At 38.9% G+C, this 20,485-nt stretch overlaps 9 protein-coding genes across 9 annotated transcripts; 3 read left to right on the forward strand and 6 right to left on the reverse strand.

Annotated features, from left to right (window-relative positions):
• Nucleotides 1-859: 859 nt before the first annotated feature.
• RAD16 (DNA repair protein RAD16) lies at nt 860-3,220 on the forward strand (the record flags this gene model as incomplete). Its single annotated transcript, XM_056223653.1, has 1 exon — nt 860-3,220. One exon carries the CDS (start codon nt 860-862, stop codon nt 3,218-3,220), a length of 2,361 nt encoding a protein of 786 aa, XP_056080469.1.
• A 127-nt stretch (nt 3,221-3,347) lies between these two features.
• Nucleotides 3,348-7,526, reverse strand: LYS2 (L-aminoadipate-semialdehyde dehydrogenase; the record flags this gene model as incomplete). The annotated part of the gene is made up of 1 exon (XM_056223664.1): nt 3,348-7,526. One exon carries the CDS (start codon nt 7,524-7,526, stop codon nt 3,348-3,350), a length of 4,179 nt encoding a protein of 1,392 aa, XP_056080470.1.
• A 447-nt stretch (nt 7,527-7,973) lies between these two features.
• TKL2 (transketolase TKL2) lies at nt 7,974-10,019 on the reverse strand (the record flags this gene model as incomplete). Its single annotated transcript, XM_056223675.1, has 1 exon — nt 7,974-10,019. The coding sequence occupies one exon, from the start codon at nt 10,017-10,019 to the stop codon at nt 7,974-7,976; it is 2,046 nt and encodes a 681-aa protein (XP_056080471.1).
• Nucleotides 10,020-11,169: 1,150 nt separating this feature from the next.
• On the forward strand, nt 11,170-12,546 carry TEF2 (translation elongation factor EF-1 alpha; the record flags this gene model as incomplete). The annotated part of the gene is made up of 1 exon (XM_056223686.1): nt 11,170-12,546. One exon carries the CDS (start codon nt 11,170-11,172, stop codon nt 12,544-12,546), a length of 1,377 nt encoding a protein of 458 aa, XP_056080472.1.
• A 360-nt stretch (nt 12,547-12,906) lies between these two features.
• MUD1 (Mud1p) lies at nt 12,907-13,812 on the forward strand (the record flags this gene model as incomplete). Its single annotated transcript, XM_056223698.1, has 1 exon — nt 12,907-13,812. One exon carries the CDS (start codon nt 12,907-12,909, stop codon nt 13,810-13,812), a length of 906 nt encoding a protein of 301 aa, XP_056080473.1.
• A 109-nt stretch (nt 13,813-13,921) lies between these two features.
• Nucleotides 13,922-14,410, reverse strand: CBP6 (Cbp6p; the record flags this gene model as incomplete). Its single annotated transcript, XM_056223709.1, has 1 exon — nt 13,922-14,410. The coding sequence occupies one exon, from the start codon at nt 14,408-14,410 to the stop codon at nt 13,922-13,924; it is 489 nt and encodes a 162-aa protein (XP_056080474.1).
• A 462-nt stretch (nt 14,411-14,872) lies between these two features.
• Nucleotides 14,873-16,870, reverse strand: GRS1 (glycine--tRNA ligase; the record flags this gene model as incomplete). The annotated part of the gene is made up of 1 exon (XM_056223720.1): nt 14,873-16,870. One exon carries the CDS (start codon nt 16,868-16,870, stop codon nt 14,873-14,875), a length of 1,998 nt encoding a protein of 665 aa, XP_056080475.1.
• A 642-nt stretch (nt 16,871-17,512) lies between these two features.
• Nucleotides 17,513-18,046, reverse strand: MRPL36 (mitochondrial 54S ribosomal protein bL31m; the record flags this gene model as incomplete). The annotated part of the gene is made up of 1 exon (XM_056223731.1): nt 17,513-18,046. The coding sequence occupies one exon, from the start codon at nt 18,044-18,046 to the stop codon at nt 17,513-17,515; it is 534 nt and encodes a 177-aa protein (XP_056080476.1).
• A 233-nt stretch (nt 18,047-18,279) lies between these two features.
• On the reverse strand, nt 18,280-20,235 carry TFC1 (transcription factor TFIIIC subunit TFC1; the record flags this gene model as incomplete). Its single annotated transcript, XM_056223742.1, has 1 exon — nt 18,280-20,235. One exon carries the CDS (start codon nt 20,233-20,235, stop codon nt 18,280-18,282), a length of 1,956 nt encoding a protein of 651 aa, XP_056080477.1.
• Between the last annotated feature and the right edge of the window lie 250 nt (nt 20,236-20,485).

The following is a 20,485-nucleotide window of genomic DNA, read 5'->3' on the forward strand; positions in this document are numbered from 1 at the left end:
TGGCGAACGCACACAGGCAAAAAGATGCTGAACAACAAAGCAATGCCGGAGTGCACGAAATAAAATAAGCTTTTTCGTGCCCTGAGCGGTGCACCAAAGAAGAAAAAGGAAAAAAAAGAAAAAACAGGACGAGTGAACAGGGAGTGACGTCGGCGCGGTGGTAACTCAGTTTAGCCGGGTGATACCATCATATTTCGTCCTTAGTGACTATCACGTGCGCAATAGCATTTCGTAACTAGTAGATGTGTTTTTGCCGCCCAGCTTAAAACTTTCTTGTTTGAATGTCCTTGGTGTTGAAATCTTTTCTGCATAGACTCTTCTATAACCTAAAGTATAGGATGGCGAGCCAGTTTCATGCTCGCCTAGGTTATTGACTTTTGTTTTGATATGGATACTTGTTCCAGTGTTTATTTTGCTGAAGAGATTACGATCAGGACATAACCATAATCTAAGGAATGCTTAAATCAACAAAAAATGAATATGAGGAAATACAAGTCTCTCTTTCCCTTTTGACTTAGCCGCTAACACCGCTAACACCGTTAACCCATACAACACTGTATACGATACGCCTCGAATAAATGTCTTGCCCTTTTCCCCACTATGGTTGCTAGGGAAACAATGGGAGGTTCCGCCTTCATTTTTTTCACTCCCTGCGGCTCCGTTTCTTTTTCTTCCCTTTTTCCTTTCTCTTTTCTTTCAGGCTTCGGATTAATGCCATAAAGAAGAAATGCATGGATAGAAGCTTAAGAATGAAAACCAAAAAAAAAAAGTGTTACGTTGTGATGCTGTGTGGTGCTGCTAGATCTTAATAGTTTTAAATAGGCTTGATCGTGTAGGTAGTGAACCAGCTAAAAGAGTCATGCAAGAAGGGGGGTTTATTCGTAGAAGACGTACGAGAAGTACGAAGAAAAGTGTTAATTATATTGAGCTAAGCGATGACGATGCAGACTTGAAAAACTCGAAAACTTTGCATCTAAAAGGTAAGAGCGAGAATGAAGGAGACAACCCAGATGAAGAGTACCGTGATGATGTTACGCTCGTGAAGTCTTCCGACCATGATGACAAGGATTTCACTGTAGTAGACCTAACAGCTTCTGATAAAGAACGGACCGCCACCGATGACAGTATTCATGTGATAAAACTCATGGATCGAGTTGAGATTTCGGATGACGACGATGACGAACCATTAACCAAAAAAAGGAAGACTACTGCTAAGAAGAAAAAGAAGAAAAAGTCAGACACTAGAAAGAAGGCACCGAAGATAACTCCGTATGAAAGAAACACTTTACGATTATATGAACACCATCCTGAACTAAAAACAGTTTTCTCTAATCTGAGGAATGCTCCTCCTTATGTTGCTCAAAGATGTGACCAACCAGATGGTATGACCATCAAACTGCTACCTTTCCAATTAGAAGGTCTTCATTGGCTTATATCTCAAGAGGAAAGCATTTATGCGGGCGGTATCTTGGCAGATGAAATGGGTATGGGTAAGACCATTCAAACTATCGCGCTTTTAATGAACGACTTGACTAAGTCACCGTCTTTAGTAGTCGCTCCTACTGTGGCGCTAATGCAATGGAAGAACGAAATAGAACAGCATACAATGGGACAACTGAAGATCTACATGTACCATGGTGCTTCTAAAACCACCAACATCGAAGATTTGCAGGGCTACGATATTGTACTGACCACATACGCAGTGCTGGAATCCGTGTTTAGAAAGCAGAATTACGGATTTAAAAGGAAAAATGGACTTTTCAAGCAGCCTTCTGTACTGCATAACATCGACTTTTATAGGGTTATCTTGGATGAGGCGCACAATATCAAAGATAGACAAAGTAACACTGCTAGGGCTGTGAACAACTTGAAAACCCAAAAACGATGGTGCCTTTCGGGTACTCCGCTGCAAAATAGAATTGGTGAAATGTATTCGTTGATCAGGTTTCTGAACATAGATCCTTTTACAAAGTACTTTTGTACCAAATGTGATTGCGCTTCAAAGGTCTGGAAGTTTACAGATCGCATGCATTGCGATCACTGTAGTCACGTCGTCATGCAGCACACTAATTTCTTTAATCATTTCATGTTGAAAAACATCCAGAAGTTTGGTGTGGAAGGCCCTGGTCTAGAATCTTTCAATAATATTCAAACATTGCTGAAAAGTATCATGTTGAGAAGAACTAAAGTGGAGAGAGCAGACGATTTAGGTCTTCCACCCAGAATCGTCACTGTCAGGAGAGACTTCTTTAATGAAGAAGAAAAAGATCTTTACCGAAGTTTATACACTGATTCCAAGAGGAAATATAATTCTTTTGTGGAGGAAGGTGTTGTTCTTAACAACTACGCTAACATTTTCACCCTAATCACAAGAATGAGACAACTGGCAGATCATCCTGATTTAGTTTTGAAAAGACTGAAGAACGTTTCCGGTGATGATCTCGGTGTCGTGATCTGTCAGTTGTGTAATGATGAAGCTGAAGAGCCGATTGAATCCAAATGTCACCATAAATTCTGTCGTTTGTGCATTAAAGAATATGTGGAGTCATTCATGGAAAACAACAATAAACTTACTTGCCCTGTTTGTCATATTGGACTGAGTATTGATTTATCTCAACCTGCTTTGGAAGTGGATCTTGAATCCTTTAAGAAGCAAAGTATTGTCAGTCGACTAAATATGAGTGGTAAGTGGCAGTCATCAACAAAAATTGAAGCTCTGGTGGAAGAACTGTACAAACTAAGAAGCAACAAGAGGACAATTAAATCCATTGTATTTTCGCAGTTTACAAGTATGCTGGATCTGGTTGAGTGGAGATTGAAAAGGGCTGGTTTTCAAACAGTGAAGCTTCAAGGTAGTATGTCTCCTACGCAAAGAGATGAAACCATCAAGTATTTTATGAATAACATTCAATGCGAGGTTTTCCTGGTGAGTTTGAAGGCTGGTGGTGTCGCTTTAAATCTTTGTGAAGCTTCTCAAGTTTTTATTTTAGATCCATGGTGGAATCCTAGTGTGGAATGGCAAAGTGGTGATAGAGTTCATAGAATTGGTCAATTTCGACCTGTTAAGATCACGAGATTTTGCATTGAGGATAGTATAGAAGCAAGAATCATTGAGTTACAGGAGAAAAAGGCAAATATGATCCACGCTACAATTAACCAAGATGAAGCTGCCATCAGTAGACTGACGCCAGCGGATTTACAGTTCTTGTTCAATAATTAATCTTTACTTTCTTATCCATATTATTTTCTTTAAACTTTTCTACACAGGTTTGTAAGTAAAAAAGTCAATTTTTCCTCATTTTCATATTTATTTATTCTACATAACATATCATATGTAATACTTAATCTTAAGCAGCTGCGGAACTTCCACGAGCACCAGCGCCTGAAGCCACTAGACTTATTTGCGCCTGAGTTAATTCTACACTTGGAAGTGGAAGTTTGTCATTATGAGTTGGTGGAGGTAAAAATCCAACCTTGTTCAAAAATGCAATATAAATACCAACCTCTTCTGAAGTGACTCCCATTCCATTGGACCAATCAACACCTGACCACGCGATGTCCTTCTTCAAAGACATCACTGCGTTTCTATCGTCCAGTTCGGGAGCCTTGGTACTCTCAGGTAAGTTATCTAAAACCATGTGTAGTAAAGGATACAAGGCATTATCTTCATTCCTGTCAATAACAGATGCTTCCAATGACTTCTTCCACTCAGAATAGCTTTCCACTTCGACATCATAACCATAAGCGTGTAAAGTATATAGGTAGTCTTTGAATAATATTCTTGGATGACCTGTTACTTGAGCAACGGCCAATTCATTCTCCTTTGGAGGATTCAAAGATGTAGCAACAACAACACGGGCAACATGGTCTACAGGAACCATATTTACAGAGTTTTTAATATTTGGGATCTTGCCCAGCTGAACTGAACCTTTCAAAAATCTTAGTAAGAAATCATCTGTATTTGAAGAACCATTAGCTGAGGCACCTGTTACATAACCGGGTCTGACAATGCATCCACGTAACCCCCTTTCACCTGCACGTCTAATGATGTACTCTGCAGCCCACTTGGATTGACCATATCCACCAGTGAGTCCGCTTGCAGAATTCATCAAATCGTCAGATTCTAAAACGCCTGGCTTCCCTTCGCCAACAAGTTTATCTGACAGATTAAAGTAGTACTCGGTATCAAGAGTGGAAGTAGAGGAAACAAAGTCAAAAAACTTTGGCTTTCCGACGGCTGCTAAGCTCATAACATTGATAGTTGAAATAACATTCGCTTCCCTCAGTTTCGCATAAGGATAAACCCAGTGGACTAACGCACCGTTATGAATAATCACATCAATGGTGTTCGCTAAATCCGTCCATTTCTCATCGGAAAGACCAAACTGACTTTTCGATAGATCACCTAATACAACCTCAATATTCGAGGTGAACTTTTCATTCCAAGTTCCGTAAGTAATCCCTGCCTTCTGTAATCTTTCAAGTGCAGATCTTTCATCTTTAGCCCTTACGTGAGCAAAAACTCTGAAACTATAATTATTTTGGGAACGTTGCAACAAATCTGCAAGAATATAGGAGCCCAAGAATCCTGTTACACCGGTAACGAAAACATTAATTGTTGTCTTACCCTCAACACTATTAGGTTCAACAAAACACTTACGGGAAGGATAAGAGCTTGGTAGTGTTTCAACCAATTTTTTGGCATCTTCTGCATAGTTTGCAGTAACAATCTCTTCAACTTCTCTCTGAGATGATCCATCAGATGATTTAATCCTGCCGATTTCTGCGGCAAAGGCTTTTATGGTTGGATATTTAAAAATTGTTCCCAATGGCAAATCAATCTGTAACTTTTTTTTCAAGGTAAAAATCATCTTAGTAGCTAAGATAGAATGTCCACCCAAATCAAAAAAAGAATCATCAGGTGATACAGATGCTGGAATAGTAGGTAATATACCTAACCATAAGTCCTTAACCTCGCGCTCAATACTAGTGAATTGAGAATCATCTATTTCAGAAACTGTATTCTCAGCAACCAAATTTAGTTGTTTGCGAGATGGAAACTGCAGTTTAGGTTTGTCAACCTTACCGTTAGGGTTCAGTGGTAGCTTATCCATGATTATAATTAAGGAAGGCATAGCATAACTGGCTAACCTCTTTTTTAAAAAAGTTTTGATATCCTTGGATAAAAGATGGTAACCGACTAGGCCTTTCACTATTGGATCTGTTGCAACTTCCTCTGGAACATCACTTTGGAATTTAGATAAGTCTTCAGGCTTATCAAATCTGGGAACCATAAATGTGATCAGAGTTGGTTCATTGTCTTCATTTTTGCGAACTAATGTGATGTTTTCTCTTACTAATGGATGTTGAGAAATGTGTGTATCTATTTCTCCTAATTCGATTCTAAACCCACGAATTTTAACTTGATCATCAGCTCTACCACAACATTCACAATCACCGTTTGGTAAGTAGCGACCAAGATCACCAGTTCTGTATAATCTATCTCTTGGACCTAACCAGAATTGCCTCCAAGGTTCACCGTTATCCTTATTCAAATATTCCCAATGGTTTTTCTCAACAAACCAGTTGTTCACAAATTTTTCTTTATTCAGTTCTGGTAATCCTCTGTAACCTTCAGCTAATCCACCTGCGCGAACATATATCTCACCAATCTCACCAATACCACATATTTGAGTACGATCATTCCTGTTAACAACCAACAGCTGAACGTTCAACATACCTTTACCTGCAGGCATGACATCCTTCAATTTTTTCAAGAAGTTTGGATCATCATTCTTCGATTTAACTTCAAAATAAGAAACTGCACGCTGTGTTTCAGTTGTACCGTACATATTGACGATACGACAGTTCTCTGCCAAGGTCTGTAATCTCAAACAGTCACGTTTAGTTAAAATGTCACCCACAAAAAATGCGTGATGTAACTTAGGAAATGGTGTTGTGGCCTGTGCAGTAAGTAATTGACCCATAGCAGGGGTTAAATGAGTGACTGTGCATCCATATTTACTCATCCATTCTGCTAGACGACCCGGCGTACCAATATCATCCTGAGTAGGAACATACAATTGCGCACCTAAAAATAATGGTGTAAACATATCTCTTTGGATTGGATCATGCGCAATACCGCTCAGCATTGTAAATTTATCGTTTTCTGATAAATTGAACTTTTTGGACATCCAATTGAAATAATAGGCCAGGGAGAAATGTCTACCGAGAACACCTTTAGGAATACCTTCAGAGCCAGATGTAAAAGACAGGGTTGGGTTAGAGTCCGGGCCGACCACGACACCTGTTCTAGTGTCTTTGAAATGTTCATATGGAATCAAAACGTCATCGCTTTCACCCAATTTCCCACCTTCAATGGTACCGTTCTCTTGAATAGCGATAGAATTGATTCTTGAAACAATTTCTAATTCTTCGCTGATATAATCTTCAACTAGTTGATCCAATTGACCAGCAGCTCTAATAACAATCAACCCACGTGGTTTGGCCACACCTAAGTAAATTGTTTGCCTAGCTGGGGGATAAGCTGGATCGATAACTGAAAAAGTTGCTCCAGCTTTCAAGACACCCATAACACATACCATTAAATCCACACCTCTGGAAGAGTAGATCATCACTACATCACCTCTTTTGATACCTGTCTTGATTAAATAATGGGCGACTATGTTAGAAGTACGATTGATATCCTGATAAGTGAAAGAACGAGACTTATCAGAATTTAGCGTTGGAGTTTCTACGACACAGGTTCTCTCTGGGAAGGCTTCTGCATTATCTTGGAAAATGTCGTGAATACAACCTACAAAATCACACCAGCCTAACTCTTTTGTTGGATCAGGTAGGCTGCTCTTAGATGAAACGGTAATCAGAGAAATTTTTGTTATGCAATTGGATGGGTCACTTATCGCAGCAGTCAAATATTGAGTAAATTGGTCTGCGACAATGGTTACTCTCTCATTTGAGTACAGCAAGCTATTATAGATTAAATTTAGAACATGTGTATTATTTTTAGTTTCCAAATTCAAAGCAAAGTCCACTAAATGATGTTTGAATTGGTCTAAATTGAAATCCTGGTTTTCCAGAAAAGCCAAACGGAATAATTGAGGGGTTCTTTCCAGATCTTGATAGCTTTGAATTTTTTCAGCCAGATCATCAAAAGAAAAATCAGCTTTGATAGATTCGAGTTGACTTAACTCGGTAATAATTGCGGAATACAATTCATTAAATGTCCATGTTGGCAGAATGTTGAATCTTAAGATTTTGTTATTAGCGATATAAAGAACAATATCATCATCGCCTGTCACCCTATATAACAAAGCTGCCCATACACTCAAAGCGACAGCGTATTTGTTGGAAAATGTTTCGTGAGGTACATCTAGTTGGGGTAACTGTAGCGAATATGTAGCCTGTCTTGTATAGGGTTCTTGTTGTGGGCGTAAGAAGTCGTGTGGTAACACTGAAAGGGTTGGGTTGTCCAACTTTTCTATCCAGACGTTTTCGTTAGTCATTAGTCAGTAACCTTGAGTATCGATATGTAATTGGTCGTTTTACTGATATTACAAGAAAGATATTATGCACAATCTTTCTCCTGCCATTGACTACTTGTCACTTATATATCTTGAGATGCTTCCAGCAGGCCTTGGAATATATCTGGGCTATTCATGTTCATTAGGCAGGCATTTCATCATTGAGTCACACGCGAAAAACCGCCGGAATTTCTTGGACCAAATGGAAGTGGAATTCCGCTGGCAAAAAAGAACAGCTTTCTTCGGTAATTTGTAATGCCGTTGGATGCAGTCAGCAGAAAGAAAATCGAATAACTGATCTTGGGTGTAGCAAAGAGAGAAAAAAGGAAGAAGTATTTATCTACATACACATATGTAACTTTAGACAATAATTGGTAACCCATACTTAGTGGGCGTGAAGAGAGTAAAAAGCGGTTTACTTTTTCCCGCTTAGAAAGCCCTCCCAATGGGCGAAAGCAGCTGCTTTCCCTTATAGTAATTGATTGTCTTTTCAGCTCTTGATGCAACACCATCCACTGTGAAATCAAAGAGTTTGTAAATCTCAGGCCCCTTGCCCGAACGACCAAATTCATCGAGTCCGAAGGATTGGTGAGCATACTTACCCCAACTTGAAGTAGCCAGTGCTTCAAAGGACATGATTGGAACACCATCTGGGAAAACAGAAAATCTGTATTCTTCACTTTGTCTGTCAAAAGTGTAAAAATCTGGCATGGAGACAACTCTTGCCTTGATCTTCTTATTCTCATATAATTTTTTTGCTGCGTCTATAGAAAGTGAAACCTCTGAACCTGTTGACGCCAGGATGATGTCTGGATTCTCAACATCATGAATCACATAGCCACCCTTTAGGGATTTTTCGAAAGAAGAATGTTCCAGTTGAGGAAGGTTCTGTCTTGATAAAGCCACAACAGATGGTGTATGACCAGATTTGATAGCGGAATAATATGCGGCAGAAGTTTCGTTACCATCAGCAGGCCTCCAAACATGCATGTTCGGAATAGCTCTCAAGTGATCTAGGGTCTCAATAGGTTGATGAGTTGGACCATCTTCACCCAGTCCAATAGAGTCGTGAGTTGCAACCCAAATGACCGGGTTGCCAGACAAGGCGGCTAACCTGACAGCACCTGCAGCGTAGGAGACAAAGTTTAAGAAGGTACCTCCGTAAGGCTTGTAGTTTGCACCAAAGGCGGAGATACCGTTCATGATAGCACCCATTCCATGTTCCCTCACGCCGTATCTAATGTATCTTCCCGCATAGTTACCTAATTGAGTGATAGGAGGCTGAAAGTCCACTGCACCTTCCCATCTTGTGAGATTTGAAGGTGTCAAATCGGCAGAACCACCAATCAATTCAGGCAAAACTTGAACCATGTCTGTCAAGACTTGTTGAGATGTTTTTCTTGTTGCCACGGCATCATCATCCGGAGTGAACCTTGGTAAGTGTTTCTCCCAACCTTCTGGTAGTTCGCCGTCCAATCTTCTTTGCAACTCTTTACCCTTCTCAGGAAATTTGGTTTTGTATTCTTCGAACATTCTATCCCATTCTGCATTAAGTTTTTGACCTGGTGCGACAACCGTCTTCTTGTAGTAGTCATACACCTCTTGGGGGACCACAAACGATTTATTGGGGTCAAACCCCCACCTTTTCTTCAACTGTTTGACATCATCAGTTTTCAATGCAGACCCGTGGACACTGGCAGTACCTTGTTGTAGGGACCCGAACCCAATGGTAGTTGTTACCTTAATTATAGTAGGCTTGTCCTTCGATAATTTCGCCTTTTCCAAAGCACTTGAAATGGACGCCATATCGTCATCGCCTTTATCGACTTCCATGACTTCCCAACCATACGCTTCGTACCTCTTCAAAACATCTTCATCAAACGAGTACGATGTCTTACCGTCAATAGAGATACTGTTGTTGTCGTAGAACGTAATCAAATTACCTAATTGCAAATGTCCTGCGAGGGAAGAAGTCTCTGAAGCTACTCCCTCTTGTAAGCAACCATCCCCTACAATAGCAAACGTATACGAGTCAGAAATGGGGAAACCTTCCTCGTTATAAGTAGCGGCAAAGTTGGCCTGCGCGATCGCCATACCAACGGCATTCGAGATACCTTGGCCTAATGGGCCAGAGGTGATTTCCACTCCCGCTGAGTGAAATTCTGGATGACCCGGTGTCCTTGAGTTAACCTGTCTAAACTGCCTCAAGTCTTCGATCGAGTAATCGTACCCTAACAGATGAAGCATGGAATACAAAAGAGCGCATGAGTGACCATTCGATAGAACAAACCTGTCTCTGTTGATCCAATGTTCATTATTGGGGTTACAACGAAGTTGTTTAAAGATTACATGGGCCACGGGAGCCAACCCTAGGGGTGCACCAGGGTGGCCAGATTGTGCGCTTTCCACCTGGTCAACCGAAAGCAACCTTAGAGTGGAAACAGCAAGTTTATCAATATCGGAGAATTGTGCCATATTTTTTCCTCTTTACTTTTTCAACTAAATATAGTCTACACTCAGAACAAAAGACCAAGGAAGATAGACAATGGAAGGATGCCATCGAGGTTAATAGAAAAGCTACATTATTACGCCCGTTTATATACTTCAATAGGTCCTGATTTGCTGTCTTCACATTGAACAAGGCTCCCTATATTCGCCACTCCTTATTTAGCACTTCTCCTCCAACAAGGAGAATTAAAGACCTGTTCCTCAATGCTAGCTACCCTTTAAACCTGGGGAGATGAGCTTGTCCTTCTTGTCAATGCCAATAATACAAGGAAAGCCCGGTATGAGCATTAAGGTCCACCCAAACATGTCCGTTCAATGACGTTATTTTCCGTTCCTAATACAATTTGATACATATGTGCCATCAAAAGAAACATCTTAAACAAAGGAGAAAGAAAAGCTATTTGAGAAGTAATTCGAAGCAGGTCGGAAAGCATGAATATACACCTAAATGTAGAGATATGTACATTTTGATCACTATGACGAGTGCGCAACAATCCGTAGGTAATCAAAGTAGGCAGTTATTTGTTATGATTTCGATTACCCTTTTTTCTTATCCTCCAACGATTGATACATTTAAATGGTCGTGTAATGTGTGCAAGCGATGTATTTATTTCTGAATGCTGCACTGACACTCCTCGGCATTTATGAACGATTTAAGATGACTCTTTTAGAGACTATTCTCTTCATACCAAACACCCACACATTTAGAGAACCCACACCGCGGACAGTACCTCCAGGGTTGCTTTTTAATGCCATCGAACAAGAAAACGTGGGGGACTCGTTCAGCCCGCCAAAAAAGAAAGGAGAATGCAGGTTTTTGACGGAAGGCTCAAGAAAATTTTTCTCTTCGATCTTGCTGGAGGTAGAAATGATCGAGCCAGTAGTTTACTATATATAAAAATAATTAGTTCCATCACCTTCTTTTGTTGTGTCGCTCCTTCTAATACTACTCCTGGCTCTTTCTAAATTTAATTTTTTTCATTTTTTCTTTCGTACTTTCTAATATATAAATTCTCTTAGATTTTTGTTTCTCCTTTCATTTCATTTTTCCCCTTCTAGGTTTTTTGTTGGAGTACTTTTTTTGGAGACACAGTCAACGAACTATAATTAACTAAACATGGGTAAAGAGAAGTCTCACATTAACGTTGTCGTTATCGGTCATGTCGATTCTGGTAAGTCTACCACTACCGGTCATTTGATTTACAAGTGTGGTGGTATTGACAAGAGAACCATTGAAAAGTTCGAAAAGGAAGCCGCTGAATTAGGTAAGGGTTCTTTCAAGTACGCTTGGGTTTTGGACAAGTTAAAGGCTGAAAGAGAAAGAGGTATCACTATCGATATTGCTTTGTGGAAGTTCGAAACTCCAAAGTACCAAGTTACCGTTATTGATGCTCCAGGTCACAGAGATTTCATCAAGAACATGATTACTGGTACTTCTCAAGCTGATTGTGCTATCTTGATTATTGCTGGTGGTGTCGGTGAATTCGAAGCCGGTATCTCTAAGGATGGTCAAACCAGAGAACACGCTTTGTTGGCTTTCACCTTGGGTGTTAGACAATTGATTGTTGCTGTCAACAAGATGGACTCCGTCAAATGGGACGAATCCAGATTCCAAGAAATTGTCAAGGAAACCTCCAACTTTATCAAGAAGGTTGGTTACAACCCAAAGACTGTTCCATTCGTCCCAATCTCTGGTTGGAACGGTGACAACATGATTGAAGCTACCACCAACGCTCCATGGTACAAGGGTTGGGAAAAAGAAACCAAGGCTGGTGTCGTCAAGGGTAAGACCTTGTTGGAAGCCATTGACGCTATTGAACAACCATCTAGACCAACTGACAAGCCATTGAGATTGCCATTGCAAGATGTTTACAAGATCGGTGGTATCGGTACTGTGCCAGTCGGTAGAGTTGAAACCGGTGTCATCAAGCCAGGTATGGTTGTTACTTTCGCCCCAGCCGGTGTTACCACTGAAGTCAAGTCCGTTGAAATGCATCACGAACAATTGGAACAAGGTGTTCCAGGTGACAACGTTGGTTTCAACGTCAAGAATGTTTCCGTCAAGGAAATCAGAAGAGGTAACGTCTGTGGTGACTCCAAGAACGATCCACCAAAGGGTTGTGCTTCTTTCAACGCTACCGTCATTGTTTTGAACCATCCAGGTCAAATCTCTGCTGGTTACTCTCCAGTTTTGGATTGTCACACTGCTCACATTGCTTGTAGATTCGACGAATTGTTGGAAAAGAACGACAGAAGATCTGGTAAGAAGTTGGAAGACCATCCAAAATTCTTGAAGTCCGGTGACGCTGCTTTGGTCAAGTTCGTTCCATCTAAGCCAATGTGTGTTGAAGCTTTCAGTGAATACCCACCATTAGGTAGATTCGCTGTCAGAGACATGAGACAAACTGTCGCTGTCGGTGTTATCAAGTCTGTTGACAAGACTGAAAAGGCCGCTAAGGTTACCAAGGCTGCTCAAAAGGCTGCTAAGAAATAAGAATAGTAATTATTGCTTCCATAATATTTTTATATATCTCTTATTTTTATGTATTAGTTAATTAAGTATTTTTATCTATGTGCTTATCATTTCTTTTCAAATAGTGGATTCTTCATTTTCTTGTTTGGAGGACAAGTGATTTATCGATCTCAACGCTATTCTGTAGAGTTTTTCAGGAAGGGAAATGAGAGAAGAGAGGACATAACACTTCTTCTACACAATAAAAGAAAGAAAAGGAATATAATCAATAAAAACATAATCGGTTCATCTAAAGAAGCTATGTCAGCGTATGTGTTTGCCCTCGGACTTTTGTTTCTATAAATTACTGTCTTTACTAACATTTCTTCTATACCGAACTACATGATAATATATAACAGACTCTACTTTCAGAATTTACCCAATAGGCCGGCGAACAAAGATAATTATATCAGATTTCTTTTGAAATGCATCAGCCCTAACAATAAGTATGCTATAAATCCATCATTGCCGCTTCCTCACCAGAAACTACACACTTCTTCACAACCGTTCACATTATTAGATGATCAAATAGGCCTCGTAGAGGTTTCCGTTTCAAGGTCATCCAAGATGTCCAACCAAGCATTTTTGACATTTACAACTCAAGCTGAAGCAGAAAGGTTTTTAAACAAATACACGACAACAGCATTAAAGGTTCAAGGTCGTAAAGTCAGAATTGAAATGGCTCGAACGAACTCGATATTAGGCCTCTCAATGGAAATTCAGAAAAATAAAGAGAATAATGAAAGTCACTATCTTGATTTAAAAAAGGTACTAAAAGCAAGAAAACTCAAACGCAGGCTAGCCAATGACCATGTGTACTCCAAGAAGTTTAAGCTTAAAAGACAAATAAGACGCCTAAAGCATAAACTAAGATTGAGAAAGATAGAAGATCCAGAAATTAATAGGATTGTTAAAGAATTTGAAACACGTAGGTTGAAGAATATAATACCTCAACGAGAGACCCCAAAAAAAGCATTGGAATCTCTGGAACCACCAAAAAATTCAAGTACCATTGAAAATCCACCGAATAAAGTTCTTCTAATACAAAATTTACCAAGTGGAACTACAGAACAATTATTATCACAAATACTTGGAAATGATGCGCTAATTGAAATCAGATTAGTTAGTGTTCGAAACCTAGCTTTCGTTGAATACGAAACTGTTAGTGATGCTACTAAAATCAAAAGTCAATTAGGACCAGTTTACAAGCTACAAAACAACGATGTTACCATAGGATTTGCTAAGTAGAATTTCTGTCTAAAACGTATATTCACTAAAGAAATCTTAAAAATAGAAATGAATAATCGTTTTAATTATGAATAAGTATGTATTTACAAGCTTAAAAAAAAAAAGCTCACTATTTACCAAATAATACAGTTCTCATTGCGGTAAGCAAGTTTTCCTTTTTCTTACCGTCAACGGCATCTATTAATCTCTGATAATAATGGGGATTTCCTGCGGGTTTATAGAGCTTGTCACCAACATCATAATAATTTCTGAACTTGTTATTCATTATACAGCTCAAGGCGCGAAACTGCTCGTTAATACTTTCTTCTGTGAATTTTTCATCAATTATTTTATTTTGAATTTTGGTCAACATCTCTTTATTTAGTCCTAATGGCCCCGAAGTTCTATTAATGATACTCTTTATCTCATCTATAGAAGGTTTCTTTTGTTTTATACTGTTCCCTTCGTGATCTACATTTGGAAGACCCGCTACACGTCCAAATCTTGCTATTTGTATATCTTTGAATGAGACCAGGTGAGGAATACGGTCCTTTGGATATTTCTCCAGTAAATTAACTAACTTTTTAGCTGATTCTTTTACAGCATTTGAAGAAGACATTTTCGAAACTTAGTTATAGGATACGTAGCTTAATTTGGTCCACTTTTATAGAATGGTTTAGAAATCACTCCTTCTTCTTTCCTAGTATGGTGCGGTGTATAGAAGGAGTTGATTTAAGATAATGTTTTGGCCCCTACAAAGTTGGAAATCTTCCGCTTTTTCTTACATCAGTTTTTTCTACATTTTCGCTTAGATGTCTCATGAAAATTACTGATTACCGGAAAACATGTTTAAATAAATAGTAATAACGATGTTGATATTCCGTTCGTGATCTCCAAAAGGATATCACAAACGCTTTTAGGTGCCGTTATTAATGGTCGAGGATACAGGTTCATAATCACATATAGTAACGAGAAATAATAGTAAACAGATTATATATACATAGATACACAAATGCTTATTTCTCGCTTCTTCTTTTATTTTACATGTTTGGCAATATATAGTTGAGACAAATCGTTCCGTTTATTCAGTTTCATTTTCAACTTGGGCGGCAAAAGGAGCCAAGTTCTTAGTACCCTCTTCCCAGGAAGCACCATTGTAAGTGATATCACGGATAGCCTTGATAACATCCTCGACAGAACCTCTAACTTGCTTGGTAGAATCTCTTTCCCTCAAAGTAACGGAATGGTCCTTAGCGGATTCAAAGTCAATGGTGACACCAAAAGGAGTACCTAATTCATCGTTACGAGCATATCTTTTACCAATGGAAACACCAGAGTCATCGACCTTGAATGGGATTTGAGACTTTCTTAAAATTTTGGAGACTTCAGTTGTAACAGGAACTAAATCTTTGTGGTTAGATAAAGGAACCAGCAGAACCTTTGTTGGAGCAACTAAAGGTGGGAAGGAAAGAACACTTCTAGCATTGTCTTCAGGTCTGTTCCAAAAAGAGTGTTCAAAAACGGAGTAAATGATACGACCAATACCAAAAGATGGTTCAATCACACTTGGAACATATTCTCTGACGTGTTCAATCTTTGTTCTTTGTTCGATCTTAACCAATTTGTCATCCAACTCGACTTCGTTATCAACTCCATCGACCTTTATAGTAAACTTTCCATCCTTCTTTAATAACGCAGCTTTGGAAGCCAAATCATCTTGAGACATATTTAATAAGTGGGATTCAACTTTTGGTGCGTCTTTTCTGAATTTTGGACCGAACAATTTCTTCGTCAAATCAATTTCCCATTTAGTGACTTCAATTGGATTCTCTAATTTTTGTCTAACAACCAATTTCTCTTTGGTCTTTTTGGAATGAACGGTTAAATCATAGGCAGATCTATCGGCACATCCAACACATTCAATCCAGCCATAGGAAGTCTTCAGTTCACCATCCCAACAGTCGGCAGCATAGTGTGCCATTTCATTGGCCATATGTTGACGGAATCTCAACTTGGATTCGTCTACACCAATTTTCATCAAAAACTGGTAAATTCTTGCAATAAAGTAACCCAAAGTTTCATTATCGACCATTCTTGAAGCAACGGCTTCACCAACCGTTTTTACGATGGGTTCAGTAGAACCAGCCTCTTGAACATCACGAGGTAAAAAGGAAAGCTTAATGTCTTTGATCTCGTCGAATTTTGGATGGGATTTATCCAATGGGTCAACAAAATGTTCAATTTCGGCCATTAGAAATTCACGAACTCTTAATAAACCAGCTCTTGGGGAAATCTCATTTCTAAATGATTTACCAATAGAGGCGGAAGCGAAAGGGGTCTTACTGTTGTTAAATTCTAACAACTTGTTGAAGTTCAGAAATTGACCTTGAGCAGTTTCTGGTCTTAGGTATCCCTTCAATTGACCAGAAGGACCAATAGCAGTTTCAAACATCAGGTTGAAAGCTCTAGGAGATTCTAAAGTTTCTCCGGTTACTGGGTTACCGATATCGTATTTTTCCATCAATTCTCCTAACTGTGGACCAGAATAACCATCAATCTTAGCCAAAATTCCTTCATATTCTTTGACAACGTCGTCATCCAACTTAACTGCCTTGATTTGCTTAACCTTCTTCTTTCTCTTTTTCTTTTCGGCGTCATCCTTGGCGGCAGCATTCGCATCCTCAACTAAACCTCTAGCTTCTTGATCACCTTTTAAACGAGCTTCCAAAACTTCTTCAACTAAATGGTCAGCTCTGAAAATCTCACCGGTCTTCAAATCTCTGCACATCCAGTCAGAAAATTTATCAACATGGCCTGAAGTCTTTAAAACCTCATACGGAGTTAACATGGTACAGTCGACTTCCAACATATCCTCTTCTAGAATGAAATGCTTTCTCCAGGCATCAATGATGTTATTTTGGAATGCACAACCTGGTGGACCATAATCATATAAACCAGAAACACCACCGTACAAGTCAAAAGCTGGGGCATAGAAAAATCTTCCTCTCAAAACACTTTCTAGCTGTTCTCTGTTGAATGGAACAGCGGCTCTAGCCTTTTTGATGTCTTCCACACTCATTCTTTTTATTCTAACCGATTTTTTAATAATCTGAGAGTAAAATCGTCTACTGATACTAAAGAACGACAATTTTTCTTAAAAATAAGCACAAAATGCAAAAAAAGGAATCAGAACAAAAGAAATCTTCAAAAGTAATTGAATAGATAATCGAATCCTAACTCAAGTAAAACTATGTGCACAAAGTATGTGATTAGTATGGCAACAGTGGTTCAACACTCGAGAAGAATGAAAATTTTCAGTTTTTTTCCACTGCGCTGAAACATTGCGAGGCGTAGAAAATGATCACTTGAACTATAGCAGCTTATTACTGCAGCACAATTGAGCATTACAATCAGTTGGTGCTTTAGCCTCGATAAATATACGGCTCTCATTTGGCTTTTTTTATTTTGCTTGACGAGTGTATTATTGGCCTCAAAACTGTCAATCAACGTCGAATTTCAGCCACTGTAATTCATTGGTCGTGGTAGCGCTGAACAAAGCGTCCGCAGAATCTTTGTTATCAATATATACATGTGTATACGTATGCATAGGTACTACGGTATATACAAGGACTGTTTTGTAATCTTAAAATAGACACGTCTGGGTTCTTAGCTCAGAAGAATATAGAATGGCGGGAATAGTAAAGGAGGGGAAGTCTACCATCTACTTTTTGTCTCTTTTCTTACTGGCCAACTTACCAGACTTAATCTGTTGTTCACCATCGTCTAACAGCGATAAGTAGTCATCCATACCAAATGCTTTTTCAGATAATTCTTTCCCCTCTTCCTTCTCTATCTGTGCTTCTTCTTTACTCTCTTTAGGTAGCTCAGATTCTTCAGAGCCAGAGTTAATAGGCGTTGTATCGACGGAATACAATGCACTATACCTCTTTTTGAATCTGTCCAGGCTACCGCCGGAATTAGCATCCACGATGACTAAATCGTCCCTACTAGGATTCCACAGCGGGTTGTTTCTTTGATCTTGAATCAGTCTGATTTCACTCTTTGGATACTGAGATCTTCGGATAATGACACTGCCATCACTTAACTCCATTTTGACGTCGAATTGGTGGTAAATAGCCGGTCGTGATTTTCCTAGACGAATTTTCTTTGCAGGTCTTCTAGGTAAAGTGATTCTTGTAGAGCCAGGATATGAACCAGTGGAAGCGAATCGCTTGCCGAGTAAAAACTTTAGCATTGTGAATAAAAAAACGTTGCGCTCTTCAAGTTTACTCCCACCTTCCCTGAAGTATTTTTGCTTTCGAATTAATACATAAACCCTTACGTTCTCAAGATGTGTATATGTAGATTTGTTTCATTTTGAACGACATAATCGCTCCCTACGATCATGAGACAAATCTAGAGATTAGTATTACCGTTTAAAAATTTGTTTTATACTTAATACTTAAATCAAAAGAAACAACCTCAGTACTATAAATTGACTTCATTGACAAAACCTTTGAGTTCTTTCTTCATTGTCTCGGCAGCCTTGGGATCGAGTTTAGCTATTTTATTAATGATGTCTTGGAAGCTCGCTGTTTTGATGTCGAAACTCTCTTGTACTTCTTCGTCTGCATCACCATCATCCGCATAATCCTCTATAATCGCAGGCACCTTCAAATTCTGATCAGTGTCCATTTCTTCATTTTCTAAAGCGGCATCATCTGGTTCTTCAGTTATTGCGTCATTATCTTCATAGTCATCGCCAACAACAGTACCCTTATCCTCCTTTGTAGGATTTGATGACCCTTGACTGCCATCGTCCATATTTACATCCCCATCCGCGTCTGTATTGGCGTTGACTCCCATTTCCTCCTCTGGATTTTTGTTGTCTGGCACCATGGACTCTTTAACAAATAGCATTGTCTTGAAGTATTTCAACTTGTATTTATTGTATTCATAATTTCCTTGGACCATGCACCCAAGTTCGTATTTTACTATTCTTCTTATTTTCACCAAATCTAATTCTCTAAACCATCCTGTTAATTCATTCGCCTTATCTAAATATTGAACATTATTAAAAACTTCTGCAATGTTTGGCTCACCAACTAATAGATCAATTTGCAACATCAAGTACCACGGGACTCTCTTCCCATCAAATTTGAACCTACTATCAATATCTCCCGGGTTGTCTGATTCAAATACCAAGGGGGGAGGGTTAGGAACATTTTTTTTAACTATAGGAGATGATAACAATTTCCTTTCGATCTTAAAATATTCAGTCTGATATTTAGCATACTCCACAGAACTTCTAGGGTCTATGCCGAACTTAATATATGTATTCCTCCAAGGTCCCATTGTGAAACGATAAGATATGAGTGAAAGTGCTATCTTTATAGTATGATGTACCTTCTTCGGTACAATCCCGTCAAGATGTCTTTTGACCCAAATTGGACGGCTAGCAAATAATTTTCTCAGAATTTGTAAACATTCTTCTAGTGATTGATAAAATTTTGAGTCACTTTTTGTGCCTGGGTAAATTTTTGTTTTCTTGGCCACTTCAAAATCGTTCAATACCTGTTCATGGGCTTGGGATGGAATAACCGTTCTATCGCTCAGATCATGCACAAACAATTGGTAGTTTTTGATATATGTCCCCTTCACTTCTGTAACACCGTTTTTTTTTTTTGCAAAAGGATTAGCTTTATATTTATAAAGCAGAGGGAAACCAACCATCGATAACTTAGGAGGCGGCGGCAATTGAAAATCTGTGCTTGGGATTTTGACGCTACGGTCTAAAATCAGATTACCAATGTTTTCTTGTGGTTGGGAGTCATTATCTGGTACAGAATTCACAAAGTTTTTGAAATTACCCCATTCCAAAGAGCCAAAGCTACTTTTGAATTCCTTTGCAGAAGGGACATTATCTAGTTTAATTTGAAAGTCTGACATTTCTCTAAATTTTATAGTATTATCTACTATAGAAACAGGAGTGACTCGTAGTTTGTTTGAATCCTTCAAGGAACTAATAGAATCTTTAACGCTATTGTTATTTTTTGCCAAGGTACCCTTGGGCATTGTGACTTTTAAGATGACAGATTCATCTCTGAAGGGGACCCTTTTACCAATTATAGGGTGCTCGTTGAAATAGCCCTTGGATCCGTCCTTATCATTACCATCGTTCAAATATAATTCCAATCCATTCTGAGATTCGATAGGTCCATGTTCTCTAAAGGCTTCCTTAACTTTTTCGATGCCTCCACACATTTTTATAGCTCTTTTTATGCTAGCGTGCTTTGTGGACACGTTAAGTGGTAACTCCAAGCTAGGAATTCTGGGCAGATCCAATGTATATTCATCTGCTATTATTGGTGGTACCTGGTCAGCGGTTGAATCCGGAATTGATGAAAGTGTAGCAAGGGGTTCCTCTGTACCATCTGTTGACATTTTTTAGGAGTGTTCCCACTCTCTTGATTATGACGATTGAATGTTTTTCCTCTTGGGTGTATTCTTTGTTTTGTCTTTATTTCCCTCTCTATAAATGTCACTTATTCATCTTTTTTCACCATCCAAGAAAAGCTAACACACTGTAATAAAGCCAGATTACAACAAACAGAAACAAAACACAAATTCTTTTAAAGAAAAAACCAATCCTTAATGGTCTGTGCGTTCATATTATATATATATATATATATAT

This window comes from Saccharomyces mikatae (assembly GCF_947241705.1).
Source record: "Saccharomyces mikatae IFO 1815 strain IFO1815 genome assembly, chromosome: 2".
Lineage (NCBI taxonomy): Eukaryota > Fungi > Ascomycota > Saccharomycetes > Saccharomycetales > Saccharomycetaceae > Saccharomyces > Saccharomyces mikatae.